The sequence below is a fragment of the Zonotrichia leucophrys genome, chromosome 7 (assembly GCF_028769735.1).
Source record: "Zonotrichia leucophrys gambelii isolate GWCS_2022_RI chromosome 7, RI_Zleu_2.0, whole genome shotgun sequence".
In the NCBI taxonomy this organism is placed as follows: domain Eukaryota; kingdom Metazoa; phylum Chordata; class Aves; order Passeriformes; family Passerellidae; genus Zonotrichia; species Zonotrichia leucophrys.
The window spans coordinates 6,779,482-6,805,249 of record NC_088177.1 but is presented as its reverse complement, the minus strand read 5'-3'; the positions used below and the strand labels follow the sequence as shown (position 1 = coordinate 6,805,249).

Sequence of the window (25,768 nt, the reverse complement as noted above, 5' to 3'; positions counted from 1 at the left end):
GAAACAAGTAAGATAAAACCCAGGTCAATTTACTCAGAAAAGATCTGGAATAAGCTGTTAGTAGTGGAAAGTTCTGATAACATCAGTGGGTATTAACTCACGTGTCATTTGCCACCCTGTGCCAGGGATTAATTTTAGGCACCAGATGGTTTACAAATAAAATACTAGGGCTCCCACCCAATACTGATTTCTTTTAATTTCTGTTGCCAACCTCTAAATAGCAAACAAATCATAGTCCACAGCCCAGTAGTTTTTGATATGCATTATCTTTTGAATTAACTGCAGCTTAAAGCAAGGGGCTTTAAGGTGTTTTTTAACAATAGATTTTAAAATTTTACTCTGTGTGATGTGCTTGTCCATTCTACAAGACACCCAAAGGCTTATGGAGTAACAGCTCAACACTTGCCTCTGTTACCTCTTTTCTGAGAAATCTCCCCAAATCCAGACCATGTTCATTCTAACTATAATGTCTTTGTACATGCAGTTCTAGTACACAAGGATGAGTCTAGCTCTTGAATTTTAAATTGCCAGTGCAAGGAGAAAAGATCACTCACTCGTTTTCTTTTACTCATTTTAAAACGTTGGGAGACATGTTTTGCCATTGTCAGAAAGACCTTGGTAAATTAGGAGCTGTGTGACTCAGGCTGGCTGAGACCACAGATTCTTTTTGTGATCTGAATCTGTTAAGCTGAACTGTAGATGTCAAGAGCAAAGCAGGAGGGAAAGCACAACAGGATGCTGAATCCATTGCTGAAGAATTGAAGTTTTTTCTGTCTGAACTTGTGTAGCACACAAGTCTTGGGGCACTTCTGCTTCAAAGTCAGAAGTTTTGCATCTCAAAGCTCTTCTAAACTATTGCTGCTATGGGAAAGCTGCTGTCTTTGCACCACACTTTAATTTCTCTACTTTCCATTCTAAGAAGATACACATGGACTCTGGTCCTTAATTGTCATTAGCCTTTGCAACTGGAATTTTGAGGAGAGAGAGATTATGGATTGTAAATTGATAATCTAAAAGGCACTCAGCATTACCCTCTGTGGTGTCAAATTTATTTTTTCAACAGACTATTAAAATTCAGAATCTTAACGCAATAAATTTGGCCAGCATAGTACACAGGATGTTGGTGTCTTCTTTAATTCTCCTCTGAGTACTTTCAGTTCAAACAATGTGACATCAGGTGCAATCCCAGGGCTGAAAAGTCATGAGTCAGATACCAAAAACATGTTTTTTACACTCAGGAGAACTTTCTCTTTTCAATTGCCTAAGGCATCTTGTCCTTGAAAACAAAAACATTCACATCACGATTTCAAACTTTACTTTATAACCACGAAGATTAAAAAGCTCCCTCTTTTTCTAAGGAAAGTTGACATTCTCACATAACACCCTTCCATGAGTCAAATGCTTAAAGAAACACCAAATATCTCAGCGCTTTCAGCGCAGACATGTGTTGGCAGAGTAACACATATAAGATTAATAAATGCTGGGCTAAAAACAATGTGATGGAGTCTTGAGGCTGACACTGTAACTTTGTGAGCTGCGGGTTTGAAATAGGCCAGGTCTCCAGAGAACAGCTCAGAGCTGTGCAGGAAGGGCTCAGTGTGAGGGAAGATGTGCTTGGACATGGCTTTGTGTCCCTGGGGAGCAGCCACTGCCTGGCACCAGCGCCTGGCGTGCTGGCCTTGAGCTGATCACAGTTAAAATCCACTGACAGCTGGGATCAGTCGTGTCCATTTTGTGTCATCCCTTCTTAGTTTGGGGTGCAGGTTAATTGGGGATGGAAGCAGAAGCACACACTCCTGAGAAAGAATTTTGTAAGAGTGCAGAATCGCTGCAGTCCTTCGCTCCCCCCGTGGCAAGGTAGTGTGAGGTGAATCCAAATAAACACAAAATCCCCAACGTTGCTGGCTATAAAAAGTGAAGAACTGGGTTGACATGGGATTAAATGATTCAGTGCATCCCTGCAAAAACTTCCCCATGGTGATTTCTCCAGAGCCATCATCCAAAGGCAAAGCATTCTCTGGCCAGAAGTTGGAGCTGAACTGACTACAACGTTCTGGACTTTTTTTCAGGTGCATCATGGCCGTAGGAAAGAAGGCAAAATTCAAGGCAAATACAATTTTTCCTTATGTAAGAGGATGAAGTCATGCTTAAAGCTTTCTGAGATTCATTTTCAGATTAAGGTCCTTATTACTGTGAGAAAAGTTGTGCTGAGCAGCAGGGTCCAGTGAGGTTAATCATTAGCCCCATGCACCTCTCTAATAGGAGAGATGTGCTAATTAAGGAAACGACCTCCAAGTCTTCTAGGGAAAATTGACTTTGTTGATATGGTTTGGGATAATATAACAGTACTTCCCTTATGCTGGGAGCATTATTCATCTGCACTCCTCTGAAGCTTGTTGCTAAAGACAGGTATAAAGACAGCAACCCCCATTTTATACAAATGAAGTACAAAATTGAAGCTCAAACAGCCCAAATGAACAGCCCAAGATCACTGGGAGCACAGCAAGAATGCTGCTTCTAAATTTTGCTTACTGATTTACAGCTCTTAATTTTACTACTAATGAATAGATCCCATGATTAGCTGTGAAATACTTTCAAACAGAGGGAAAAAATATATCTGCATAGAGAGGAAAAGAAAAACATATATTATTGCAGTGAGGATGTGGTATTTATTTCTGGTTTAGTATGTAGGAGATGTAAATAAGAATATACAAACCTTCCTGTCTTACATGACCTTCCCTAGTAAACAGATGGACAAATTCTATGTTTCTTTCTCTTTTACTTAAAAACCCACTTTCTCTCATAAACTTGGTATGGTTTTTAGTTGCTTTTTTAATCATAAAATACATGGCATTTGTTTTTCTTTTGTGAATAAAGCATCTTGGTATTGAATATTATAAATAAATATATATTTAGGTGCTTCGAAGTACACACATACAAATCTATTTTGCTTAGTCTATGCTCAGAACTGGATTTATTAGACAGAGGGTATAAATTTTCCTATGTTAGTCTTATGTTAATTCTTCTATAATAAACTAGAACCCGGGACAGAACATAGGAGAGAACAATAGAATGTGTCTCTTCTGTTGAGATTTGGGCAAAGTTTTGTGTAGGCTCTATCTGAGACTTTTGGGTGACATCTAGTGGAGATTTAAAAAAAATTTTTTAAGCAATTGACAAAAACAAAACAAACCATTCCAGAAAATAACTGAATGATGTTTTCTTCACCCTATTTCAGTATTGAACTCTGGTAAAAGAGTCAAACATTATAACAAGTTCTAATTGTGTTTTATTCACCCAAGCAATAGACACTCGTGCCTCAAGCCTGGGATTTGCATTTTTAACTTTCTGCTCATGAGAATTAAAATACCATAACTTCAGTTAGACACCACAAGAATTATTAATAAATATCCTGCAATTTTTTCCAAATAAAACTCATCCAAAAAATTCTTGAGTCATTGTTTCCAAGCTTTGTTTTTTTTCTAAGTGGAAGTTATGATCTTCATATTCACTTTCATAATTAATCTAATTTCTTGTACTTCATTATACATTCCAGAAAGCATGTGCTGTATGGTTTAATGTTAATTAAAAAGAAATTTAAAATCTGGAAAAATTAAAATTTATTAGTTTAAAATATAATATTAATGTTACTATAATATTGTACATATTAATATCCATATTATTTAAACTCCATTGTTTAATGTTCCTACAAAATGTAACATTCTTTTTTATTACCAGGACAAGGTTATTTTGGGGACAGATTACCCTTTTCCACTTGGGGAACTGGAACCTGGAAAATTGATTGATTCAATGGATGATTTTGACTATAAACTGAAGGTATGATTTTTACATGAGGCATTTTCCCTCCTTTTTAAGTCTCTGTATGAGACATGAGATAAAACATTGAAAAATCAGTGTAGTACACTGATTTCTTCAAAGACTGAAGGAGACCCTTCAGTCTCTTTGCAGCAGTTCCTTTTAAAGCACAAGTAAAAGCATTTGAGTTAAATATGAGCTAAGAACAAACATATATATGTTTTTTGTTTTTACAGGATAAACTCAAGGCTGGAAATGCTCTGGAATTTTTGGGTCTTAGCAGAAAACAATTTGAATAATTATGAAGTACTAAAGCAGCTAAACTTCGGAAATAATGTCCTTGTATTTCTGTTGGCATGTGCAATTGTGCAGATGAAAAATAAAACTGATAATTATCTGACAGTCTCCTGTTATTTCCAAAGCAAAAGCAAGGGTACTGGAAAGGAGTATGCACAGGTATTGCCTGAGGATTTAGGCTGTTTTTAAACAATTCTGAATTCCCTGCTTTCATAATAAAGGAGAGATTTCATCTTTTGCAGCTATAAGAATTTCTGAATTATAATCAATGGCATGTTATTAGGACTTGATTCCCAGGAAGGAAAGAGATGAGAAAATTATGTACTCACTACATTTCTGTCTTTGTTATGGCAGCCAAACAGAATCTGAAAGAATATTAAAACAGAATTTAAACAATGTTGATGCCCAATAAAAGGCAACATTTTCTTTTATCCACTGGTGGAAAATGCAGCCCACCACACTCAGCTCAGCACTGCAGGTGCACTTGTGCTTTGTCAATGTTGTGACAGGATGGAAAAGGTCTGTGTGGGGACTTTATGTATCAGCTGCCACCTACAGCACTGGGAACTTATTCATCAGAAACAATTTGAACAATATGGGTGTAGGTGCAGAAATAAAGTATTTGTGTGGGTATTACTTGGTGTGTCACTGTCACAATAAACACTAGTGTTTGGCAACAGGATGGGTTAATGTTCTATTCCTTACCAAATGCTTCCCAAAAGTAAGGCTGAATAGTTTAAATGTTGAAGTGCCAATGCTCTCCCTAGCTTGAGTCCTGACATAAGAATAGAAAGGTTTGCTTTATACACAATTGATTGAAACAGGTTTTCATTATTATCCATCCTCCTCCCAGGAGAATTGTGTGTACCAGTCAGAAAAACGTGGATTAGCACTTCCAGTCTTTGTTCTTGTGGGAACATTGGGTGGCTGTGTGTGGTGTCCCCATTCCTCTGCTCAGCCTTGGAACATTCCAGGCAAAACAGTATTAGACAGAAGTTGTGTTTAGCTCTGGCCATAGCTGTCACAGCTGAACCTGAAGGATGCTGAACATCAGCAGTTCTGCTGATCCCAGGCTCCGCTGGACAACAAAGAAAGCTCTGTCCTTCTTTACAGTGCCCAACCCACTCCCAAAAAAAGAAAAGTGATTTGTGAAGTAGTTGGAGCTTAATTAGTCAGCAGCTCAGAGATTTAGAATATCAGTTCTTTATGTAAGAGGAAGAGCCAGAAAATAGCTTTAACAACATTTATTGTCCTCAGGTTTGCAAGACTTCTGTTGACCTTTTTTATTTAAATATCCACAAGCAGGCATTGAGTTTTCAGCATGTATGATTTTTCAACCAGATTGTTTTAATTAAATTTCAGAGTCAAAAGGCAATTTCATTCTCATATTTCCCTTCAGTATACATGATTCTCACAGATGTTTAAATGGATTTAAGAGGAAAATACATTGTGATTCCTCCAATACATTTTAATTGGATTAATTCTTCAATTTTTTTATGAATGAAACCAGTTAAGTTAATGAAAATGCAATGTCACATCTTTGGGGACCAAGGTCTGGAACCTCTCCAATAGCAAGAACTGCATTTAATTACTTTAACCTGTGACTAAATGGGTGATTGCAGTATCCTGCATGGGAGTTAATTAATGTGCATACCCTGCATAAATCATATTCATTATGCCTCTCATTATTTAATGATATTCTACCTATTCTTGGTATGTTAAGATTTTTAAGACAGGGAGATATATATGTATATATAATCTTCCCTTCATCTTTTCATTTCATTAACGAAGCAAATGTAAAATTCTAATTGCAGCCAGATGAGAACATTCCTAATAATCCTCCACCAATTACAGCAGGAATAAAGAATCTAAGTTGAACACCCAAATTCCATGAGGTTTACACAGTGATTTAAACAATGAGGTAAAATATTGTACCTTGATTGTTACAGACACACAAATGTGAAGTCCAAGATCAGCTAATTACATGAGAAGTCTTTGAGGTTAAATTTCCTCTGCACATGCAGGATCTTAAAGAAGATATATACATCTGGGAAGATCAGGCAAATAATTTCTCATATATATAGTGTATATATATACAATAATGTATAATTTGTCAGTATTCTGTCGGGTCCAGTTCTAAGATTACAACTTCTTGTATAAAATTGGCACTGAAGTTGTAAAAGAACTCATTGTGATGTAACTTCAGGTGAACAAAACCACTGCAGACTGGCAGTGGCATGCACTGAACACGATCAGGACTCTCATTTTCATGCACGGTGGTCAGAATTTTAAATACCTTTTTGCACCCTTTGAAGCCTGAATCCATAAACTCAAACCAGGGCTGAAATCCCATCCCTGAACACGGAGTGAGAACAAACCTGCACACTGCAGGGGCATCACCGACATGCTGGAGCTGCTCACCTGCAATGACACAATTCCTAGTATTAATTCATCATTTTCTTGTGCATTTGTCAAGTGTCCAGAAGCTGATATTGCCAGCAGACAGGAGTTTCCTAGGAACTAGTTGTGCATTCCAAATCTTTTCCTCCTTCCTCCCTTTCCATGTGATTAGCTTGCATTAAAAAAGGAACCCTTGCTTTAAGCATTTTTATCTGTTTTTCACTTTATTAAGCATAAAGATATCTAGACTAAGATTAGATAATTGAACTATCGTATGAAACAGATACGCAGTTATGGGGCGGCCAGGCAATGGGATAGGCACTACAGGGAGATGGTGGAGTCAGCATCTCGGGAGGTGTTCAAGGTGTTACACCCGGGCACGGGGCGATGGGTTCCCTGGTTTAGCGGGGTTACAGCGGCGGTGCGGGGCTGACGGGCGGACTGGATGCCCTCAGAGGTCCCTCCATGACCTCACGGCTCCGTCCCCTCACGGCCCTCCCGCCGCGGCCGCCATGGCCACTCCTTCAGCCCCTGCAGCCCACGTGACCCCGCCCGGCGCGCGGCCGCCCCGCCGCGAGACTCTATGGCGGAGGGCGCGCGCGGGCCCGGGAGCTCTCGCGAGAGCCGCGATGGAGGCGGCGGGAGGAGGCGCCGGAGGAGGAGGAGGTGTCATGGCGGCGGCGGGCGCGGGCTCCGCGGGGTCCGCAGCGCGGGGCGGCGGCGGCTCCTCGGCCGCGTCGCGCTGGTTCTTCAGCCGCGAGCAGCTGGAGAACACGCCCTCGCGGCGCTGCGGCGTGGAGGCCGACAAGGAGCTCTCGTACCGGCAGCAGGCGGCCAACCTCATCCAAGACATGGGCCAGCGCCTCAACGTGTATCCGAGCGGGCACGGGCGTGAGGGCGGCGGGGGCCGCGCGTGGAGGGGCGGCGGGAGAGCTTTTCCCTGGCGTGGGAGCCGTGCCCGGGAGCCTTGCGGGTGCTCCGCAGCCCCGGCCGGCGCTCCCGCGGCTGGAGCCGTGGCCTGAGGCACAGAATGGGAGGAGGAGCCTGGCGAAGCCCCCGCGCCGCGCTCTTTGTCGGCGCTCGGGGACGCGGCTCCCACCTGCCCTCACGGCCCGAGCTGCTCCTCGGGGCTGCTCTCAACTAAACCCGAGCTGCTCTTTTACCCGAAACGGGCAGCTCCTCCTTAGCCGGTCTTTAATGTGATTTTTTTAAAAGAAAGAAAAAACCGATCAGAGTAAGGCCAAACCCTCAAATCGCTGACTGAAATAGTTGAACTGGAACAAAACAAAAGCACTCGAGTGTTTCAGTGTGTGGCGCCCATTGAGGAGTTCTCGTTCCGTGGGTGACTGTGGGGAGCCTGGCGTAGGAATCTCCACATGGTCTGCGGAACAGATGGGAGCGATACGTGTTAATATCAGTTAAGGATGTGTTAATATCAGTTAAGTTCTGAAGTGGCACGTCCCTAATCCATTTTCGGCTGAAGACAATATGTTGTGAGCAGTGATTGATGTGGAAAGCGCATCGCTTTCAGTTCTTGTCGACAATTTTCTTAATATGTAGTGTTTCCTTCATTTAATCTTCCAGATCTCAGCTTACCATAAATACTGCAATTGTTTACATGCACAGGTTTTATATGCATCATTCCTTCACAAAATTTAATCGAAATGTAAGTATGATTTATGTTTGGTTATAGCATGCCCATAATTTTGGCAGTTCTGACTGAGAAGTGTTTCACGCAGGAGTGTGAAGTGTGATTTGTTTTTAGGAATTCCAGCTTCTTATCAATGGTTTAGAAGCAATAATGATACTTGTTTTCAACTTTGGATTACTTTAACTAGTGGTAATTAGATTTTATCTTCTAACATCTAAATGAAAAATAAATAGGCAGCATCAGCAAGCACATTTCAGATGTGTGAAGAATACATTTAGATGTTTCAAATGTGGCTGGTGTTTATGAAAGGCTAATGTGTAGGAACACTCATTTTTCTCGGTGAAGTCAGTGGAAGTTCTGGCATGGTGTGTGTGACAATGATAATGTGGTTATGTGTGTATATCCATATGGATTATGTAGCTGCTCCTGAAGCAGTGTAAATTGTTTTAGCTAGTCTAATCTTAGGTGGTAAGTCATACTAGATAAGAAAAAATTTTACATGTGTTGAGGTAAATCTTGTTTTGTCTAATACATGTTGACTCTGTGTTGTTAAGAACAGAATTTTTCAGTAAAAATACTAGCTGTTATTGGGGAATATTGTAACAGGTATGGAACTGGAGATGACAACTTGAGAGTGTCAGGCTTTTTTTTTCATGTCCAATGCTGGATGCAATAGGTGGAAAAACAGTAATAATATAATAGTCTAGGTGTTCTTGGGGTTTGTTTGGTTTTAGGAAGAACAGTTAATAGTGGTGGTGGTTTAAATGTTGAGGATGAGTTTTCTTAGATCTAATGACAAAACAGATTGAGACAGATGTTAGGTGTAGGTCAGAGCAGACCTTTACCTGCCAAGGGGTGGAATCCTGCAAACCTTGCACTGTCTGCAGCTGGGGCAGGTACACAGGGGGGTACAAGGAGAGCCAACTCTTCTTCCTGTCATGAATTTGTTCATTACTGTTGGCTGAGCTAATGGGCATCTTGTTCGGTGCCTCTTTAGCTGGAAGCCCATACTCATGTGTAGGTACATTTTAGAAGTGTATATAATTATTTTTCATGCAAAATCTGAGCTAAACTCAAATTTCCAGCAGCTTGTTACCAGAACTGCAGTGTTCATCCATACAAGTCCCTCTTTCTCCCCTCCTGCTGCTGTTCTGCCCACCTCTGGCAGTAACCTGGAGCTGGGGAGGCATCCAGAGTTTTCTGGGACTGTTGAATGGTTTGTGGGCTTGATAAACTAGAGCTGCTTGGGGTGGAGAGATGGCTCAGTGTGGATGTGTTCATATATAGACCCACATACCTGTTATATCACCTGCTGGAGGGCTGCTTGTGCTGTCAGATGGTAATCTGGGCTGGATTTAGGTAATCTGGGCTGGATTTAGGCAGCAAGGAGCTTTGGCTGCTGTGTTTGGGTTTTCTCTGGGTGCTGGTAAATGACAGTCACTTGGAACTGGCAGTGCAGTAGTGTTTGAATGTGTAGTGCTCTTTATGTGAAAACCATGGCTTAAGTTGAATTATGAATATTAAAATTCACAAGTAAGCTATGTAAGGGCAGACTGCCATGGAAACTGCAGCTGTTACAGGGGAGGGAAGTGTCCTGTTTAATTAATTCTCAGGTAATAATGTTCCAAGTTAAAGGCAAGTGAGCTGCAGGTTGTACCTCAGCAGCACTGACTCTTGCTGAGCTCCTGTTTGTAATTCTTAATGAACTTAAGGCCAGACAGTGGCTTTGTGTATGTGCTGGTGGGCAAGAGCATTTTCTTTTTACAATTCTGTAGGGCAAAGAGGGTCTCAGTCAAAGGAGTCACTTTTAAAAAAACACCCAAACCATCCATTGGGTCCTCTGTAGAGAAAGCAAAAGCCAAGAACTCTAATAAATACTTAATATCAAATCTCCAGAGTACTTGGCAAGCTAAAAAATGTAACAGTATTCATCTCTGCAAGAAGAAAGTTACCCTTGGACAGGAGTAGTTAGGTACTGGCAGTCTCAAAGGTAGGACCTATAGTACATGCAGTATATCTCTCATATTTCTTTGTTGTGTGCACGTGGTGCTGTTTATCCATGGCAGAAAGGAATCTGAATGCTGGGGCTAGAAAATTAAATGGCCATTAGTCAGAATGCCTTATGATCTTCAGCTGAAAAAATGTGGCCTGTGTTTCTTGTTTTATTGGTGGATGAATGTTTTTAGTCTGGTAATAAGCACTTGCACATTTATCATCATGTGTAACTGCCAGGTTACACAAATACATGTATGTCATGTGTGTGACATGCACTTAATTGTTAACAAACAGGGATAGTTGTTGTTTTATGGGCTTTTTCTTCAGTATAAGTTACTGCTAAACAGTTTTACAGGCTTTCAGGAGTTTGAGTCATCTGTGAGCAGGGAACAGAATTCCCAACAGTATCTTCAATCTGTAGAGCCTCAGGGGTGGCATGTACCAGTTAATGCAGTCTTGGTTCATTGGGAATGTATTATATGTGCTGCTTATTGGCCAAGTGTCCCCTTTTTTGTGAAGTTACTGTGAGCTAGCAAGTCACTTGTGAGTTGCTCTGGGTTACCTACTGAGTATTTGCATTTAGGTACAAAGAGGAAATTATTGAGGTTTGGATGTTGCAGTCAAGGCAGGCAAAGACCTTGCAAGGTTGCTGTGCCCCAGTGAGGATGGAAATTTGCTTTACCAATTCTGGGAAGCAGAATTGGATGCCCTGACTGCTAATTTCCCTGGCTGTGCAAGTGACAGGAGCTACTGTGGATCTCCTCAGCACAAATTATTCTTTCTGCATTGCTGACCAGGGCATAGGAACTTTGGGTTGCTGAGTATAAAGTTAGTCTGTGCTAATATTGGGATGGGGAGGGAGCTTGCTGCCTTTTTATAGGCAGTACTAGCCTCACTATTAACCTTTAAAATATCTTCAAAATTAAAATTCTTCTGCAAATACTGTTTCTATAGTACTTGTTGTGTTACATTGTTATATAGCAAATAGTTCTTTTGGATGCTTACTCCTCAGTACACTGTGATTTGAAGAAGAGAAAGGGGGGAAAAATCCTTCATATGCTGGCAAGAGAGGTAAGGCATCCAAAATGAGAGCTGTAGTTTTTAAATATAATCCTTAAAATGCCATGTGGAATACCAGCCAACCAGCTGAAAATAGGCTTGCTGATGTCAGGGGGTTTTTGTGCCATACAGTGGAGCTTAGTGAAGAGCCTGCAGAAGGCTGCATGAGGAATTGTTTTCCTTCAAGTGCAAGGCAGGTGAGTTGTGTGGAGGCTGTTTTGTTTCCAGTCCTCTGCATTCTCTTCCTTGTGCCCTGTCCAAATCACAGTATTAAACAGTTGACTTTGCAGTTTTGCAAAGTTCTTAAAACTTTCATAACACGCTTCAAGCTCTAGTGAGGCTGTTTTGGGTACTTCAGTTCTGGTTTTAATAGTGCAGTTTAAAATATTTGCTGCTTTTATGCAATGTGAGCTCCTGGTTATAATAAAATAAATTCCTCACAGCTCTTTGTGTTCAAACTTGAAAACCCTCATAGACTGTAAGCACTTCATGTCTTAGGCTAAACTAAGTTAGTCTAAAAACATTCTAATATTGGCATGGGAAGGGAGAGGGAGATCTCAGGAAACTGCATGCATGCTGCTGATGTGTTCTGAGGTTTTTCTGAGTGCCTTTGTCATTGCACTGCCTTGTGCTTCTGAAGTGAAAAGGGCTGGTACCAGAGTTCCCAGTGAAGCTTGCTGTGCAATGCTTTTGGGTTGTGTAAACAGGGCTCTTATGTTTTGGGGATTTTTTCTATTTCTGTGAGACTTGGCTAGTAATAAAGTGGGATTTAATGTCATATATCACGTGTTCTGAAGATTTCCCAAAGACTATTTGGGGTGCATAGTATATAATTACTCTAAGTTATTTTGATTGATATCAAATTAAGATATTTATATATAGGAAATACACTATTACTTTGTCAAGTGTGTTTCTTTAATTTTGCTTTTTTTGTTCTACTTTGCTTGGGTTTTTTGCCATTTTTGGTAATTGGAAATGAATGAAGGCATTTGAGTAACTTTGCCAGTTATACACTTAGCAGGGTGTGTTCACTGAAGACTGCATTTGTGCCGAGTCTGGAATTTTACTAGGGTGTCTATTTTTCTGAATCAATACCAAGGGAGCTAAAAATAATGGCCTACTCTAAACTGGGAGTGAGAACCCTTGTCCTAGATAGGATAAAGACCTGAAATTCTTTGGCCAGAAGCCAACACTTCTTTTTGAAGGAAATGGTTAATTGGGCTGCACATGGATTTCTGATGAACCAGAGTTATATGAGAATTAATCAGCTTGGCTCAGTCAGCCTCCAGAGCTGTGTTTTGTGTAAAGTCTTGGAAATCAGGAATTGTGTGGAGACTTCTTGGCCAGTTCTGATTTACTGAAGCAGCTCAGAAGAGATCCTGAAGTCAGCCTGCTGGTGCTTTTTTGGAAAGTAGAACTTTGGTGCAGTCAGACACAGAGTAACAGTGGGTGAGAATTTGCTGATGGTTTAATTATCTGGTCATTGGTGACTTGGTTCAAATAATGCCTCTCTGAAGTGGAAATGTTTTCAGCCATGGCAGTTGTTGAAAATTGAGTTCTGTAAAATACCTTCATATGACATATTTGTGTTGGGTTATGCCTGTGTGTGCTGCCTGACATCTTCTGCATTTTCTGCCACTTCAGAGCTGTTGATACTCTCACTTTCTGAACTCCAGAAAGTGTTTCCATCATATTTACTGTTTAAAAGTTTTACCTCCCAGTGTGAGACACATTTCAAGTAGTATGTCCTTGGCAAAGGAAATCCCTTCCAGAATTTTAAATCATTACTTCAAGCAGTGGGAATAGGAACTTCTGCAGAATCCTCAGAAGTATTGAATGACAGTGCTAATATGGCCTTGTTCAGCAACACTTCACCTTGGGTTTTATTTCAGTTGTTCATCAGGCTTAGGTTACAAGATTCTTGAAAAGAAAACAGGGGTCCTTGTCTCCCTTGTGAAAGAATTTGCTCCCTGTGACTTGTTTTGGGTGGTTGGTTTTTATAGACTGAGATTTTTGCTGGATTTCTCATGGCACACTTCTACTCATCAAAGGGTATTGCCTTACCAGGGAGTCAATTTTCAAGTCTGCCAACTTTAAAGTTTTACTTAAGATCCAAGCAGACATTTCAAAGTGATTTAAGGATGCAAAAAAGTATTCTCACTACATTTGAAAGCTTCTGAAATTTAATCCTTTAAATGTTTAATTAGTTTGTTGCAGTTTTGCATATATTGTAGATTTTTATACCAAATGTTTCATTTTGGCATAAAAAGGGGCTGCTTACTGGCAAAAAAAGCAAATCTGATTTTAGGGGGGCTATGCCTCCTATTTAGTCTAGTTCTGTTTGGGCATTGAATGAGGAATCCAATACTTGCACCATGCATTAATTAAATACTCAGCAAGGAGCTATTTCAGTCTCTGAATAAATGCTTTCTACTGGCTTCATTTTAATCATTTTAATCAGCTTATGCCTAGATGATTTCTAGTACCATTTTAATTCCTGGTTAACATGGGCAGCTTTTGCATGCAAAGAGAACCTCATTCATCAGTGCTTTGTGGTTTGCTGTGTTGTGTCTGCACACCTCAGTCACTGTAGCTGACAACAGGCACCAAAATTCTACTTCACAGCTAACTCCTAGTGATACTGAACTGCCACCCTATGACACCTAGAGTTTGATAGAAATTTTCATCTTTAAATGGAATGTCTGGTCTTTACTAACATTGATAGAACTGGTTTTTTACAAATCTTTATGCTTTGTTCTCCAGATACTGCTGGGCATATAGTAAAGTTTCTAAGAATATATGTACATATAAAGTTTCTTGTACTTGTAGAGCCTATGTTTATATAACAAGCTGTTTTTATTAAAGTTCTCTGCAAAGTTTCTCACTCTTTGGGAGAATTAAATGCTACCAGAACTTGTGATCAGCTGTTTTACTGAAAAGATGGTGTAGTGACTCGCTCTGTGCAAGAAATTGGCTGAACTTTCTCATGAGGTATATTTAACTTGAAACAGCCTGTTCTACTGTGACTAAGTCTTCTGGGCCAAAATATTTCATGTTGAACTAGAATTAGTTTGACCTCAGACATTTTACTCACAAATGTAATTTAACATTATGCTACTCCTTCCCTGTGCTGCTGAGAGGATTGCATCAGTTACAAAATAAAACACAACTAGTTATATTTTTCTTGCCTTGCATGACTTCAGAACTGGGAAAAAAAAGCCACAAATCCAACTTCTTAAACCTTTTCTGTGCTAGTTTAGACTCCATAAAAATTCAAGTCCTGCTTGTAAAAAGTTAAAAAATACACATGTTTTTCTTCTCCAGATAATGTCTCCCACGGCATTGTTTTTGGCTGCCAAAGTGGAAGAACAGCCACGGAAACTTGAACATGTTATTAAAGTAGCAAATGCCTGTCTTCATCCTCAAGAGCCACAGCTGGATACAAAGAGTGATGTAGGTGGAAGTTATGGTTTCAAAGATGCATGGTTTGAAAGATGTCATTTCATCTAATGATTTGTTACATTGTCTTACTGGAATATTGCTCTCTGCAGCCTAGGAAGAAAAGCCTTTGGTTTTTATACCATTTAAATCTTCCTATTACTTAATGCAGTTTCTTAAAGACTCACTTATTTGTTAAGAAACTTGAAGAGATTGCTCCATCTTGAAATTCTTACAGCCCCCACCTGACCTCCCAAAGATGCTTTGCTGGAATAGATTGTGTGAGACCCAGACCAGGTTAATCTTGTGCAAGGCAGGCAGGGGGAGCTGAGTTTGTGGCAGTGAATGTGCTGGTGGAGGAAATAACCCCAGGGTGAGGTGCTGTGAGCTGTCAGTGCCCTGGGTGCTGCTGCTGGCTCCTGTGGTGCCAGTGCTGTACCACAGGGCACTGTGGGAGTGAAGTTCTGATTTTGTGTCTTCACCTCTCTGCTTGTTTGTTTCAGGCATACCTTCAACAAGCCCAAGAGCTGGTTATACTTGAAACAATAATGCTTCAAACTTTAGGTATGTCTTTCTAAATACCTCCTGGGCAGCCAGCTTGCCATGAAGAGCTAGTGGGACCCAAATAACTGGATTTTTCATGTGCTGTTGGTACACTAGAATTTAACTGTTTTCCTGTATAACTTCTGAATTGAGTTTTGTGTTAGCAGTTCTGCTGTGTTCACTGTGGAGAAGAAAGGTGTGTCTGTACTTGTGAAAGAGATGTTTCTGACAGTTTGAGGTAGAAATGTGTAGGCTTCCAAACAGATTTTACTCCAAGTAGTAATTACATTGACATTTCTTCCCATAAGGTAGCATGGTGTAGTAGGCTGGCTGTGCATGTCCTGGAGCATTGGGAGAGAGCTTTGTACCCAGTGCTCTTCCCCATTCTGCCTTTCCATTATGTAATTCAGCAGGTGCTGACTCTGAAGAAAACAAGTTGGAGTGTAGCCATTTCATGGATTCAGATGATTCCAAAATTTGAAGTGGAATGTTCTGTCAAGACACTCTTCTGACTAAAATACCACAGACACAATTACAGCCAGAGGCTTGAGAGCACTGACTTGCTCAGATATTCTTAAATACCACTTGGGGTATTGTTAAAAAAAATAGCTCACAGTAGTGACCTAGTTCTTAAAACAGTGTCATAAACCAAGAAGGATTTCTTAAGTCACGGATGTACAAATTGATTTAATTCTAATTTCATACATGCAACATATTGAAGTGCTAGAAATCAATTAATAAATGTATACATGCACACCATTGTGTTTGCAGTGCAGTTTTTACTGACTTGCTAGAAATTGTAATGATATATTCAGCTTTAAAAATACAGTAATTTCCCAGGTTATGTGTGTACAGGATTTGAGATTACTGGAGGAATATTTTAGTAATGGATTACAAAGTGGCTTTACCATCTGCCATTCAAAAGTATGAAAAGGTAAAGAATAAAAGGCACTTAAATAGTGTTAATTATTCTACAGTGCAAAGGTTTACAAGTATTTTAGGTCTGTGGGGGAACATAAGGGGTTTGTTTTTTATTTTACAGATGCAATGTATAATTCTAAAATGTATTTGTAACCCCTCAGGTTTTGAGATTACCATTGAACATCCACACACAGATGTTGTGAAATGTACACAGTTAGTGAGAGGTCAGTGACTTTTAACCACTTCTGTAAGTCCTTTTTTACCTTTCTTGTAAAATTTGAAAGTAATGTAATTTGTCTAACATGATTTTTCACCAGCTATGTTATCCAAAGAGTATGTTTAAAATTAATTATTAAAAGTTTGATATTTACCTTAGAGAGTCAGAGTCCAGTCTTTTGTCCTTCATTTTTTTTTGTTGTTTTCTTATTAGCTTTGTTTTTGATAGTACCTGTTGCATGTGTTCTGGAGTGCCAGAGCAGTCAGCAGTTGCAGAGTCATTGGCCAGATCCATAGTTTGGTGCTGAGCTGATGATTTTCACTCTGAAGTAGTTTTGTCCATTGATGGCTACTGCCAGCTTTTTGTCTTAGCAAATCTTTTCAGGTAATGCACTGAGGGATGGAGAGTGCATAGCAAGTCTGCTGTCACATGCAATAGGGGTGACTAATTGTTTTTCTGTAGCAGTGTGTCCTTACTTGCTCTGGATGGGAGCACAAAAACCCAAACCTTTAGTTACACATATCCTGTAACTTGTCTGCAGCTCATTCATGTTGAGCTAGAAATCTGCTTTCTTCTCTATATTTTTTGTGGCATTTTGGCATATCTTCTTTAATTCTTGAATTGGTTTCTTTTGGAGCTTTAAAAAAAGATTAAAACACCCTCTTATAAGATGTAGGATGAAAAAAATTAGGGATCAGTTGTAAAAGCATCTAAAATAAGCTTTTCACTTTAATTATGTTTATTAAGTAAAAAAGTGTTTTGAAATTATTAGACCATGGTTGTTAGTCTCTAGTTATTAGCTGGTTTTGCAGTAAGAAATGCGTAAGTGCTTCTAAATTTTTGGTGTTTTTTCTTCTCCCTCTATTAAATATATAAAATTTAGGTACAGCCTGACCCTGTTAACTAGATTTGGTTTGTAGTAACTCTGGAATTAACGGTGTTCTTTTAAGGAAGGTGTCTCTTATTTGCTGTAGCTGCCTGGTGAGTGTCTTGGACACTGAGTAGGGCTGGTGCTGTAACTTACTTGCATTTAAAGCAGTTCTGTTGCTCTCCTTGCTGTAAGATAAGGATTCTTTGTTTTCTGCCCAGATCTGGTTGTGACTTGGTGCATGAGTCCAGCTGCACCTGAAGTCTCAGTAGTCTGCACCAGCTGCTCTGTAGGGTTTTGCTTTGGCTTTTCTTGGCTGTTGGTCACTGTAAATGTGAGCATGTTTTACTGTCTTGGGGAGCCCCTGTGCTTCTGTTTGGTGTCTGGGGCTGTGGGGCGGGGTGGGGAGTGTTGTATTGCCTCAGGATTTCCTCATCAGTGTGTGTCACTCAAGCCTGCAGGCACACTGCTACACAAACTGGATTTCCTTGCTTCAAGGGTAGATACCACTCTAAAGCAGTTCAGCCTTTCCCTTTGTGTTTTGTAAGCTAATTTTTTGTACTGACAAAGTTCATACTTTGAAGATACTGTGAATTTTTTAATTTGACATCTTTAAACTAGTATTTAATGTCAGAAGACTTGAAAAATACTTAGAAGTCTAAAGTGATATCAAGTCTTGAAATTTGAAGACTTCAGTGAGGGCTGAAAGTCCATGTAGCTCAAGGACTGGTGAATGCAATGTCTCTGATGTTCAAAACCTGCTCACTGGAGGAGGTGTGCTCCTTAGTGTGTGTGGGGATGGAATCCTTGGCAGCATGTCCCTGGGAGTGGTGTAGACTGTGAACACAAGATGTGAGCACCTCACAGTAAAATAAGAAAAAGGAAACTAATTAATTCATTTAAAACATCAGGCATGAGATTTGAAGTCATGCATGCAAGTCAGGCAAGGACAGAATAACAGCCATGGAACATTGGTTTGGTGTGTTGAGAGGACAGGGAGATGGAGCCATGGGCACTGTGATTATCTGCACAGACACAGTGGTAGGAGTTCAGTTTTCTGTCCCTGAACATTTATTTATTGGACAGTGTGGGTTTTCAAGGCCAGTAGATGCAACACTCAGATATCTGAGTACTGAAGCTTTTAAAATATACCTGAGCTTTTCAGTGTTAAACCTTTAGTGCTAAAGGGATTGACTGAGAAGTTAAAGAAATCCAAGGTTACTTCATCCAGTTCTGGAACATCATCTTGGACAAAAAAACCCACCATTTCAGAAGGCAGAGATACCTTTTTGGAATAAAGATGATTAACTTACCCAGGCCTGTTATGATTAAAACTTCCAACAGCATGTTTGGAGAGAGGAGGAAGGGAGGAATCTCATGTCTGACTGAATATCAAAAAGAAGCAGCAAAGTTAGCTGAGGTCTGCAAGTGTGTTTCAGGATTTGGCTTAGGGTTTGTGCCCTGCATTGTCAGGTGGTGGGAAAGGGCCTTTGGCTGACTAAACTGCAGTGCCTCAGAGGATGGCTGATTCTCTCCATCACTTTTTGCTGTCTTGCATCCAGGGTAATTCATTTTATGCAGTCACTGTTAACCTGTTACTAAGATGTAAGCTATATCCCCTTTAAAAACAAAATGAAAGAATAAAAACCCAGGTTGTGCTGATGATGCTCAAAAAACTCAACCAAGTGCTTTGTCAGAAGACTGATCTAGTCTGGCAGTGGCACACCAGAATCAATTGCTGGAAGCTGAAGATGAAGTAGTAAGTAATAAATATAATTGCTTCAACATACAACTAAAGAAAAACTGAATTCTTCTCTAAAATTGAAAGCCTTTTGAAGGTGTTACTAGACAACACAGATCATTGCAGAGAAGGGGTGACTGGATGGATAGATAATGATTGATGATGTTCAGGCATGCAATATCCAGTTACTCCTTCTGGTGTTCAGAGACTCGTGGGTTAATGAAATTGTTCCATCTTTGCAGTTTGGTCAGTATAGCAGACAAGGAAAATGGTGTGGGCTTAGTATTTTTTCTGCACCATTCTTCCTCAGTGTCAAGTGACTGAGAAGAGGAGACAGGACCATCATTCCTTAGCATCCCACAGGTCCAAGGAATCTGAAGGCAGTGGATATGTGAGGGCCTGTCAGCAAGCTTCAGTGTCCATTCCAAGAATGCTCCAGTAGTGAAGAGAAGAAAGGAAAAAAGGAAAGGGGAAAAACAACCCCACCAAAACACCAAAAACTGTTCTGGTTTTTGCCCTTGCTGCCCTCAACACTAGCTGAGGGATCAGCATTGGAACTGCCCTGGTGCCAAGAGTGTGGCATGGTCCTCTTACACTCTGGTGCAAAATCAGTCTGTTCTCAGCCTGCTTCTGGTGAAACTTGGAATCTGTATCCTGGGAAGTCTTCAGTCACTCCTTTCTCTGTGCTGGAACACAACCTTTTGGAACTGAAGATGAGATCTCAAGGATTTCTAGGATTGTTCTCACTACTCTGCAGGTTATCAGGTATCTCGAACACCCATGATTCTTACTAATCTGTAGTGAAAATTGCACTGCCAAATCCTTCAGATATCCCATAGTATCTGTGTGCAGATGCCATTGCTTAAATCAGGCTGAGGACAAAATCAGCAGAAGACAAGGTGAAAATGCCTCAGCTTTTCCTGAGGGTATTCTCATGAGGAAAATTTGAATCTTAGTGGTGTGGAAAGATGTGAAACACCAACTGCACTCCAGCACTTGCTACAGGCGGCCGTCCCATTCTGAACTTTGACCTCAGGTTTTTGTGGGCCTGTTCCCAAGCTTTAAATACTTTCAAGAATTAAAGCCACCAGGACTGCTCAGAGCTGAATGCCTACACCATGGCCTCCTCCAGCCCTTTCCAGATACAACAGGCACCCTCCAGCATCCCTGTGTTCAGAGCCTGGGGCTTTTTGCTTTTGCCAGAAGGACTTCAGCAAGCTTCTCTCCTCTGCTGCTGACTGGCTTGTCTGCCATCTCCTCTTTGTGGGGAATGCTCACACATTGTCAGGGGCCAGGCATAGCCAGTTACCAGCTCCTAATGGGGACTTGGCAGTCACGTTTTCATGAGCATCCCAAGACCAGCTGTGTTGAAGAAAAGACTCAGGTGTCTTGGAACTGCAAGCAGTGAATTGAGTGGCTATGCCAAATAAAAAGCATTTTGGTTTCCAGTTGGCAGTTCCTTGGAGACAGCCTCCCAAAAGGTGTGTCAGACAGCAAATCCTGTTTCAAAAATTGATGACTATTTCACTGATCCCTGTTTTATGGCTGCTTCTGCAGCAGTGAGAGAGGATGGATGTTTGAAATCACTCCTGAATGCTGAAATCTCAAACTGGTCATTCATGGCTGGTGTTGTAGCCATCGGTCCTGCAGCTTGTGAGTTATAAGAGCAGCTCTGCTGCCTTGTTTTAGCCTTTGCTTCAAGGTGATTTAAATTTTGGAGATGCACTTTCCACTACTATAATGGAAATAAACCACCAAAATATAGGAATCAAAATTCATTAGGTTTAATTTCATTGATGGATTCTGCTAAACCAGAGCTGCCCTACATAGAAGAGTTTGGGATGGATATTTTCAGTTGTGCCTTGTGTTATCAAAGGCTTTAGTTGTGAGCTGAAGTTTCTTGCTGGTTTTAGCAATGATTATTATTTAGCTGTAAGTAAATTGAAACAGAATCATACTGCTTTTAGTATAGGTAACGTATTTAGCACAGTAATTTTTGATTGAGGCTAAAGTGTGTGTTTCAAGATGTGATTCTTTTCTTCCAGGTATGTGTTATGATTTACTCATCTTTCAAGCTGATGTTAAATAGAAGTTTTCTGGCATCTGCTTTTCTTCCTTGTCCAGAAGGGGCACTTCAGTGAGAGTAGAAATGCTTCTTGGTCTTGCTCCCTTAATTCAAACATGTAACTTTACAGAATATATAAATCATTGAAGATCCGTTAGGCATTGCTTTGATGAAAAATGAAGAGCAAGACATCAATTTCAGTCTTACTCAATCACTGTGTATTTTGTTATGACAATCTCATTTTACTTTTTCCTTGTTTTTTTTTTTGGTGATTCCATCTTCTTTTTAGATGGGAGGAAGAGTTTGAACTCCTTGGTTTTTTAGCATGCAATTACCATTACAGCGTGCTAACTAATTGTTATGGCATAACACATTGTCAGTTCATCTTCTGATTATTATGGATTAGTAGAATTTGTGTGTAGGAACAGATCCTGTTACCTTGCAACTTCCACATTCTTCCTAGATTATGGCACTTCCTGGCTGTGTAGCATAAAAACAAATCTGAATTTTATTCTTTGGCAATTATTAGAAGTTGAGTTAAATCACATTTTAATATGCTTTTCAAAAACTAAATTTAAAAGCCACTGTAGTATTTCTCAGACTTTCTAGAAATATTATTAAAAGTTTACCAGTATTCCCTTTGACATGAAATCCAACACTACGCTTTCTGCAGGTAGCACTGATTTCAAGTGATAGTGTCAAAGTAAGAATTCAATGAAGGCTGCATTCAATCTGCGGTTAAACCCCTTGTGCCCAGCTATTCCATTAAATGCATGTTACAGTAAGTTCTCTTACCTGAGTGAGGAGCATTGGGGAGTCACTGCAGGGGTCAGCACTCTGTGGCTGTAGCAGCCCAAGTCAGATTTTCATTCCTGGCATGTTGCAGTCCTGTGGTTTGTTTCGGTATTTTTTTCTGACTAACTCAGATGAATTTGTCTGTTTCCTATCGAAGCCTTGCCATAGACTTAACAAATATGGAGCAAAATGTTATGACTACAGTGCTCTTAATTAGAAGGAGCAGAAAAGTGAATTTTTTCCCCAGGTAGCTTGGGGGCTGGCTGTGTTGCAGGGCTTTGGGAGAGAGCTGTGGCTGTGTCTGGGGAGGTGGGAGGGTGCCATGGCCCGCTCCAAGAGCAGATGGAGCACTGTGACCTGGCTGGGACTGACTGCCTGCTGCACTGCCAGCTCCAAGCAGGGATCCCTGCAGGTGAGGGTGGGGAAGCAGCGCTTCCCAGAGGAGAGTGCTCACCTGGCAGCTGTTGGAGGGGAGCTGTGCTCTGGGCTCTGCAGGGGAGGGAGGGGCACTGAGGGAATGACAGGTCCAGCTCCAGTACTGAGTGTGTCTGAGTCTTCTCCATCTCAGAAAAGATCATTCTAAAGGCTAGTTAGCTAAAGCCAGATCAACACTTTATAAATACCCAGCAGTGATTTTTGGAAGGTAAAACTGCTTGAATTTTGGAATGAACCTGACAAATTAGTGCAGATCTTTAATCTCTCTTGTTTTTCTTTTCTTACAGCAAGCAAGGATTTGGCACAGACATCCTATTTCATGGCTACCAACAGGTTGTTATCCTGAACCTCTTTGTTGCACTGTTGTAGCACACTATAGCTTCCTTTACTGCAGGGCCCCCTGATGTGTCTTACCCTTGTTGCAGTGGGGGACTGGGCCACCTCCAGTGGTGGTACCTCCCCGCCTGCAGTGCGGTGTATTGGACAAGGGCCTGACGGCACAAAGGGCTTAAATGCACAATGAGAAGTGTAGTGGTGCTTTCTGATGACTTTTTCTCGATTGTGAGTGCATAAGTCTAAAATTGGTAGCCTGAATAGCAGCTAAAGATTACAAAGAGATAAACTTAACCTAGAAATCCGAGCGTCTTGGTAAGTACAAAACTATTTTTAGTTTACACTTGTAGTTAATGGCAGTTTTCTCTTAACTTTAAGTATATTGATTCAGTCTTAACTTATAAAATCCTAGTGGGCCTAAGATATTTTCAACTAGCTGATTTTTCTTTTTAGATAGACTAGTACTAGCCCAATGTTATTTCTTTTAGAAACAGCTCTTTAATCTTAATATATAGTTTTAAAACTTAAGTACTTAAATAAATTTATAGTCCTAGGATTCCAAGTGGGTGTTTTGTAGACGTAGCCTGTCATAGAAAGAATTAGAGAGCAGACTTTAGTCTTGATTACTTCAATTTGCCTCTTGCAAAACTACTTTAACCTTTATTTAAGAGAATTACATTATGTGTAGGTACAGTTTTTAAACAGTATCTGCTGGTTATTAGAACTGTTAAAATAAATAAATAACTCCTGGTGGTTCCTTGATGGGCAAGATTCTGTACTTAAGCAGCTGTTAAGAGAAGTTATGCTAAAGCAGTGAAAGTGAACCAATGGGTTTGTGGTGCTGGAAGCTGAGGACAACATCACAAACATCACAAACCCAGGCCTGGTGAAAGCAAAGCCCACAAATAACTCACCTGGCTGCTGTGCAACTGCTGGGGACCTTCTGATTGTCTCATTCAGAGACTGCACAATTAGCTCTGCATTATACTGCAGAATTTAATTCACCATATTATACTGCCCTTCCTAGTACTTAAGTACAGTAGAATATTTGGTAAATTTATTTACTGTTCATCAGGCTTTTGATAGCAAAATCAAATTAAACTTTTCTACCGGATAAATGCCCTGCCCTCTGTTTTCTTAGGGCAGTATCTTATGAACTTATTCAACAAAATGTTTAACTGCTGTTGATTGACAAGCTGTCTCATTCTGTATGTTAATGGTTGGTTTGTTTGGATTTTCTGTTTTACATGTTTGGTTTCCTTTGGTTCCTCATTACGAAATGTGTGCAACAGCCTTCACCTTACCACATTCTGTCTTCAGTACAAGCCCACAGTGATAGCATGTGTGTGCATTCACTTGGCCTGCAAGTGGTCCAACTGGGAGATTCCAGTATCAACTGATGGAAAACACTGGTGGGAATATGTAGATCCCTCAGTTACTCTAGAACTACTAGATGGTAAGTCGTGCTCCTGTCTCACTTTGAAATTCAAGGGTTTATTCATGTAAGGATGGAGCAGACTATGTAGTGAGAGCATTCAGCTGAAATGGAGTCTCATTGACTTCATGTGCTGTATCTTCAGTGAAGAAAGGATAGGAATGGGGAGAACTTCAGAAGACAAACTTGGTTTGGCTCTTGGCTGGGGTGTCCACATACCTTTTGCAGGATAGAATCCTGCTTTTAAATGCTTTTCAGAACCAAGACAGAGATGGATATCTGTCAGGGCACATTCATGCAGACCCATTGTTTCAGGTACCTCAATGTTGTTTCAGTGCCTGTTCCATCAGGCTGTACATAAAATTGCCATGTTTATGAAGGCACTTCTGTGTTAACTGTTTGGTGTAGCCTGTGGGATCTCAGACTCTGGTAAGAGGAAAGCATATGCCTAGAACATCCTACACCTAGAAGTTTGCTGTCTCTCAAGTTAGTATTTACTACAGTGGAGTCTGAATTTGAGGGCCAGGTGTGCTGCTGTAGAGGAGGTGGGAGCTCCTGGGGCTTTCATATCTTTGCACTTTGTTGGTCCTGCAGTGGAACATTTGTTGCACAGTAGTGGTGGAGCTCTCCAGGCCTGAGATGGCCCAGCACTGACTCTGTGCCTGCTGTTTTCCTCTGCTGAGCTCTTCTTCCTTAATGGCACTCTGGGGAGGGAGGGTTTGAGAGTGAGAAATGGAGTAGATGTCACGTGAAGCACAGAACCTGAGTGAGCTTCAAAGTGCAGGCTCAGACTTCTCTGTCTTAGCAGGCTTCTTTGAGCTGTAGCTGCAGTTGCAAACACCACCCTGCTGCCTTCCCACCTGGCTGTGGTAAACATGCATTGTTTGGATTTGTGAAATCCCCCAGGGGAATGCTGTGAGCTCCTTGTGAACATCACTTAATCCTTCAGGCATTTTTGCAGCTGGGCTGTTTAACAGACCCAGGTAGACCAAAGAGCTGAGGTAGTTTTGCACTTGGGAGCAGCTTAGGTTGTAACTTACTTGTGGAATTCTGGAGAAGCCAGTTCTCCCAGACCTGTAAAAGATGTATTTTTGCATTCAAATTCTGACTGTACCCAATTATTTTTAGCTTATGCCTAGAATTAAGTCTCAATGAAAAGTATTTTTATTTGCAGCTGATGAGCATGGAGATGTGTACTTTCCTGTGGGCATACTAATTGTAAGGATCTTTGTTTACTAACACAGCCAGCTACTCCACCTTGAACACAAATTATTTCAAAGCTGTTGTTTAAAACAGTCCTTCCAAGGGTGTGATGGCTGTGGTTTGTACAGAGCTGATATTGGTTGTTCCTGAAGTTTGATGGAATGACTGAAACAGTGACTTAGAAATTTATACTTTCAAGGAAACTTAACTCCATATAGAATATGTACAGGCTGAATGGCAAGTATGTTATTTTAGATACTGTTGTTTTTATAGTTTTTGGTCTAACAAATCCAAGTTGTGCAAGAGTAAAAACAAAATATTATAGTTAAACCTGTTTTTCAGAATGTGTGTAGTTGCCAAAAGTCTGTCCCAGTGGAATACTGTAAACTTTTCTGTTCCACACTTGACTAACAATTTATTAAAATTTTAATTCAGCTCATGCACAGACTGTAGTATCTACTGCAAAATCTGTACAACCTTAGACTAAGTTCTACCTGTTTATAACAGAATCAGATGTAAAAATGGCTTTTCTTTTTCTTATTCAGAGCTAACTCAT

General features: G+C 40.5%; 2 protein-coding genes across 10 annotated transcripts in view; both read left to right on the top strand.

Moving 5' to 3' along the window:
- ACMSD (aminocarboxymuconate semialdehyde decarboxylase) overlaps nt 1-4,213 on the top strand; it is a 38,669-nt gene extending 34,456 nt beyond the window's left edge. For all 4 annotated transcript variants that reach the window (XM_064718195.1, XM_064718196.1, XM_064718194.1 and 1 more), the window contains 2 exons: nt 3,739-3,837; nt 4,053-4,213. In XM_064718195.1, the coding sequence (XP_064574265.1) occupies nt 3,739-3,837; nt 4,053-4,115 (162 nt within the window). In that variant the 3' untranslated portion in view covers nt 4,116-4,213. The remainder of the gene's footprint in view (nt 1-3,738; nt 3,838-4,052) is intronic.
- Nucleotides 4,214-7,168: 2,955 nt separating this feature from the next.
- Nucleotides 7,169-25,768, top strand: part of CCNT2 (cyclin T2) — a 25,692-nt gene continuing 7,092 nt past the window's right edge. For 2 of the 6 annotated variants that reach the window (XM_064718619.1, XM_064718617.1), the window contains exons 1-8: nt 7,171-7,384; nt 8,098-8,179; nt 14,543-14,671; nt 15,160-15,220; nt 16,282-16,344; nt 22,529-22,574; nt 23,867-24,030; nt 25,758-25,768. The exon at nt 25,758-25,768 is cut by the window's right edge and continues 60 nt beyond it. In XM_064718619.1, coding sequence (XP_064574689.1) covers nt 7,185-7,384; nt 8,098-8,179; nt 14,543-14,671; nt 15,160-15,220; nt 16,282-16,344; nt 22,529-22,574; nt 23,867-24,030; nt 25,758-25,768 — 756 coding nt within the window. In that variant the 5' untranslated portion in view covers nt 7,171-7,184. Of the gene's footprint in view, nt 7,385-8,097; nt 8,180-14,542; nt 14,672-15,159; nt 15,221-16,281; nt 16,345-22,528; nt 22,890-23,866; nt 24,031-25,757 lie in introns of those variants that run through there. The other 4 variants (XM_064718622.1, XM_064718620.1, XM_064718621.1 and 1 more) reach the window with 3 other exon arrangements.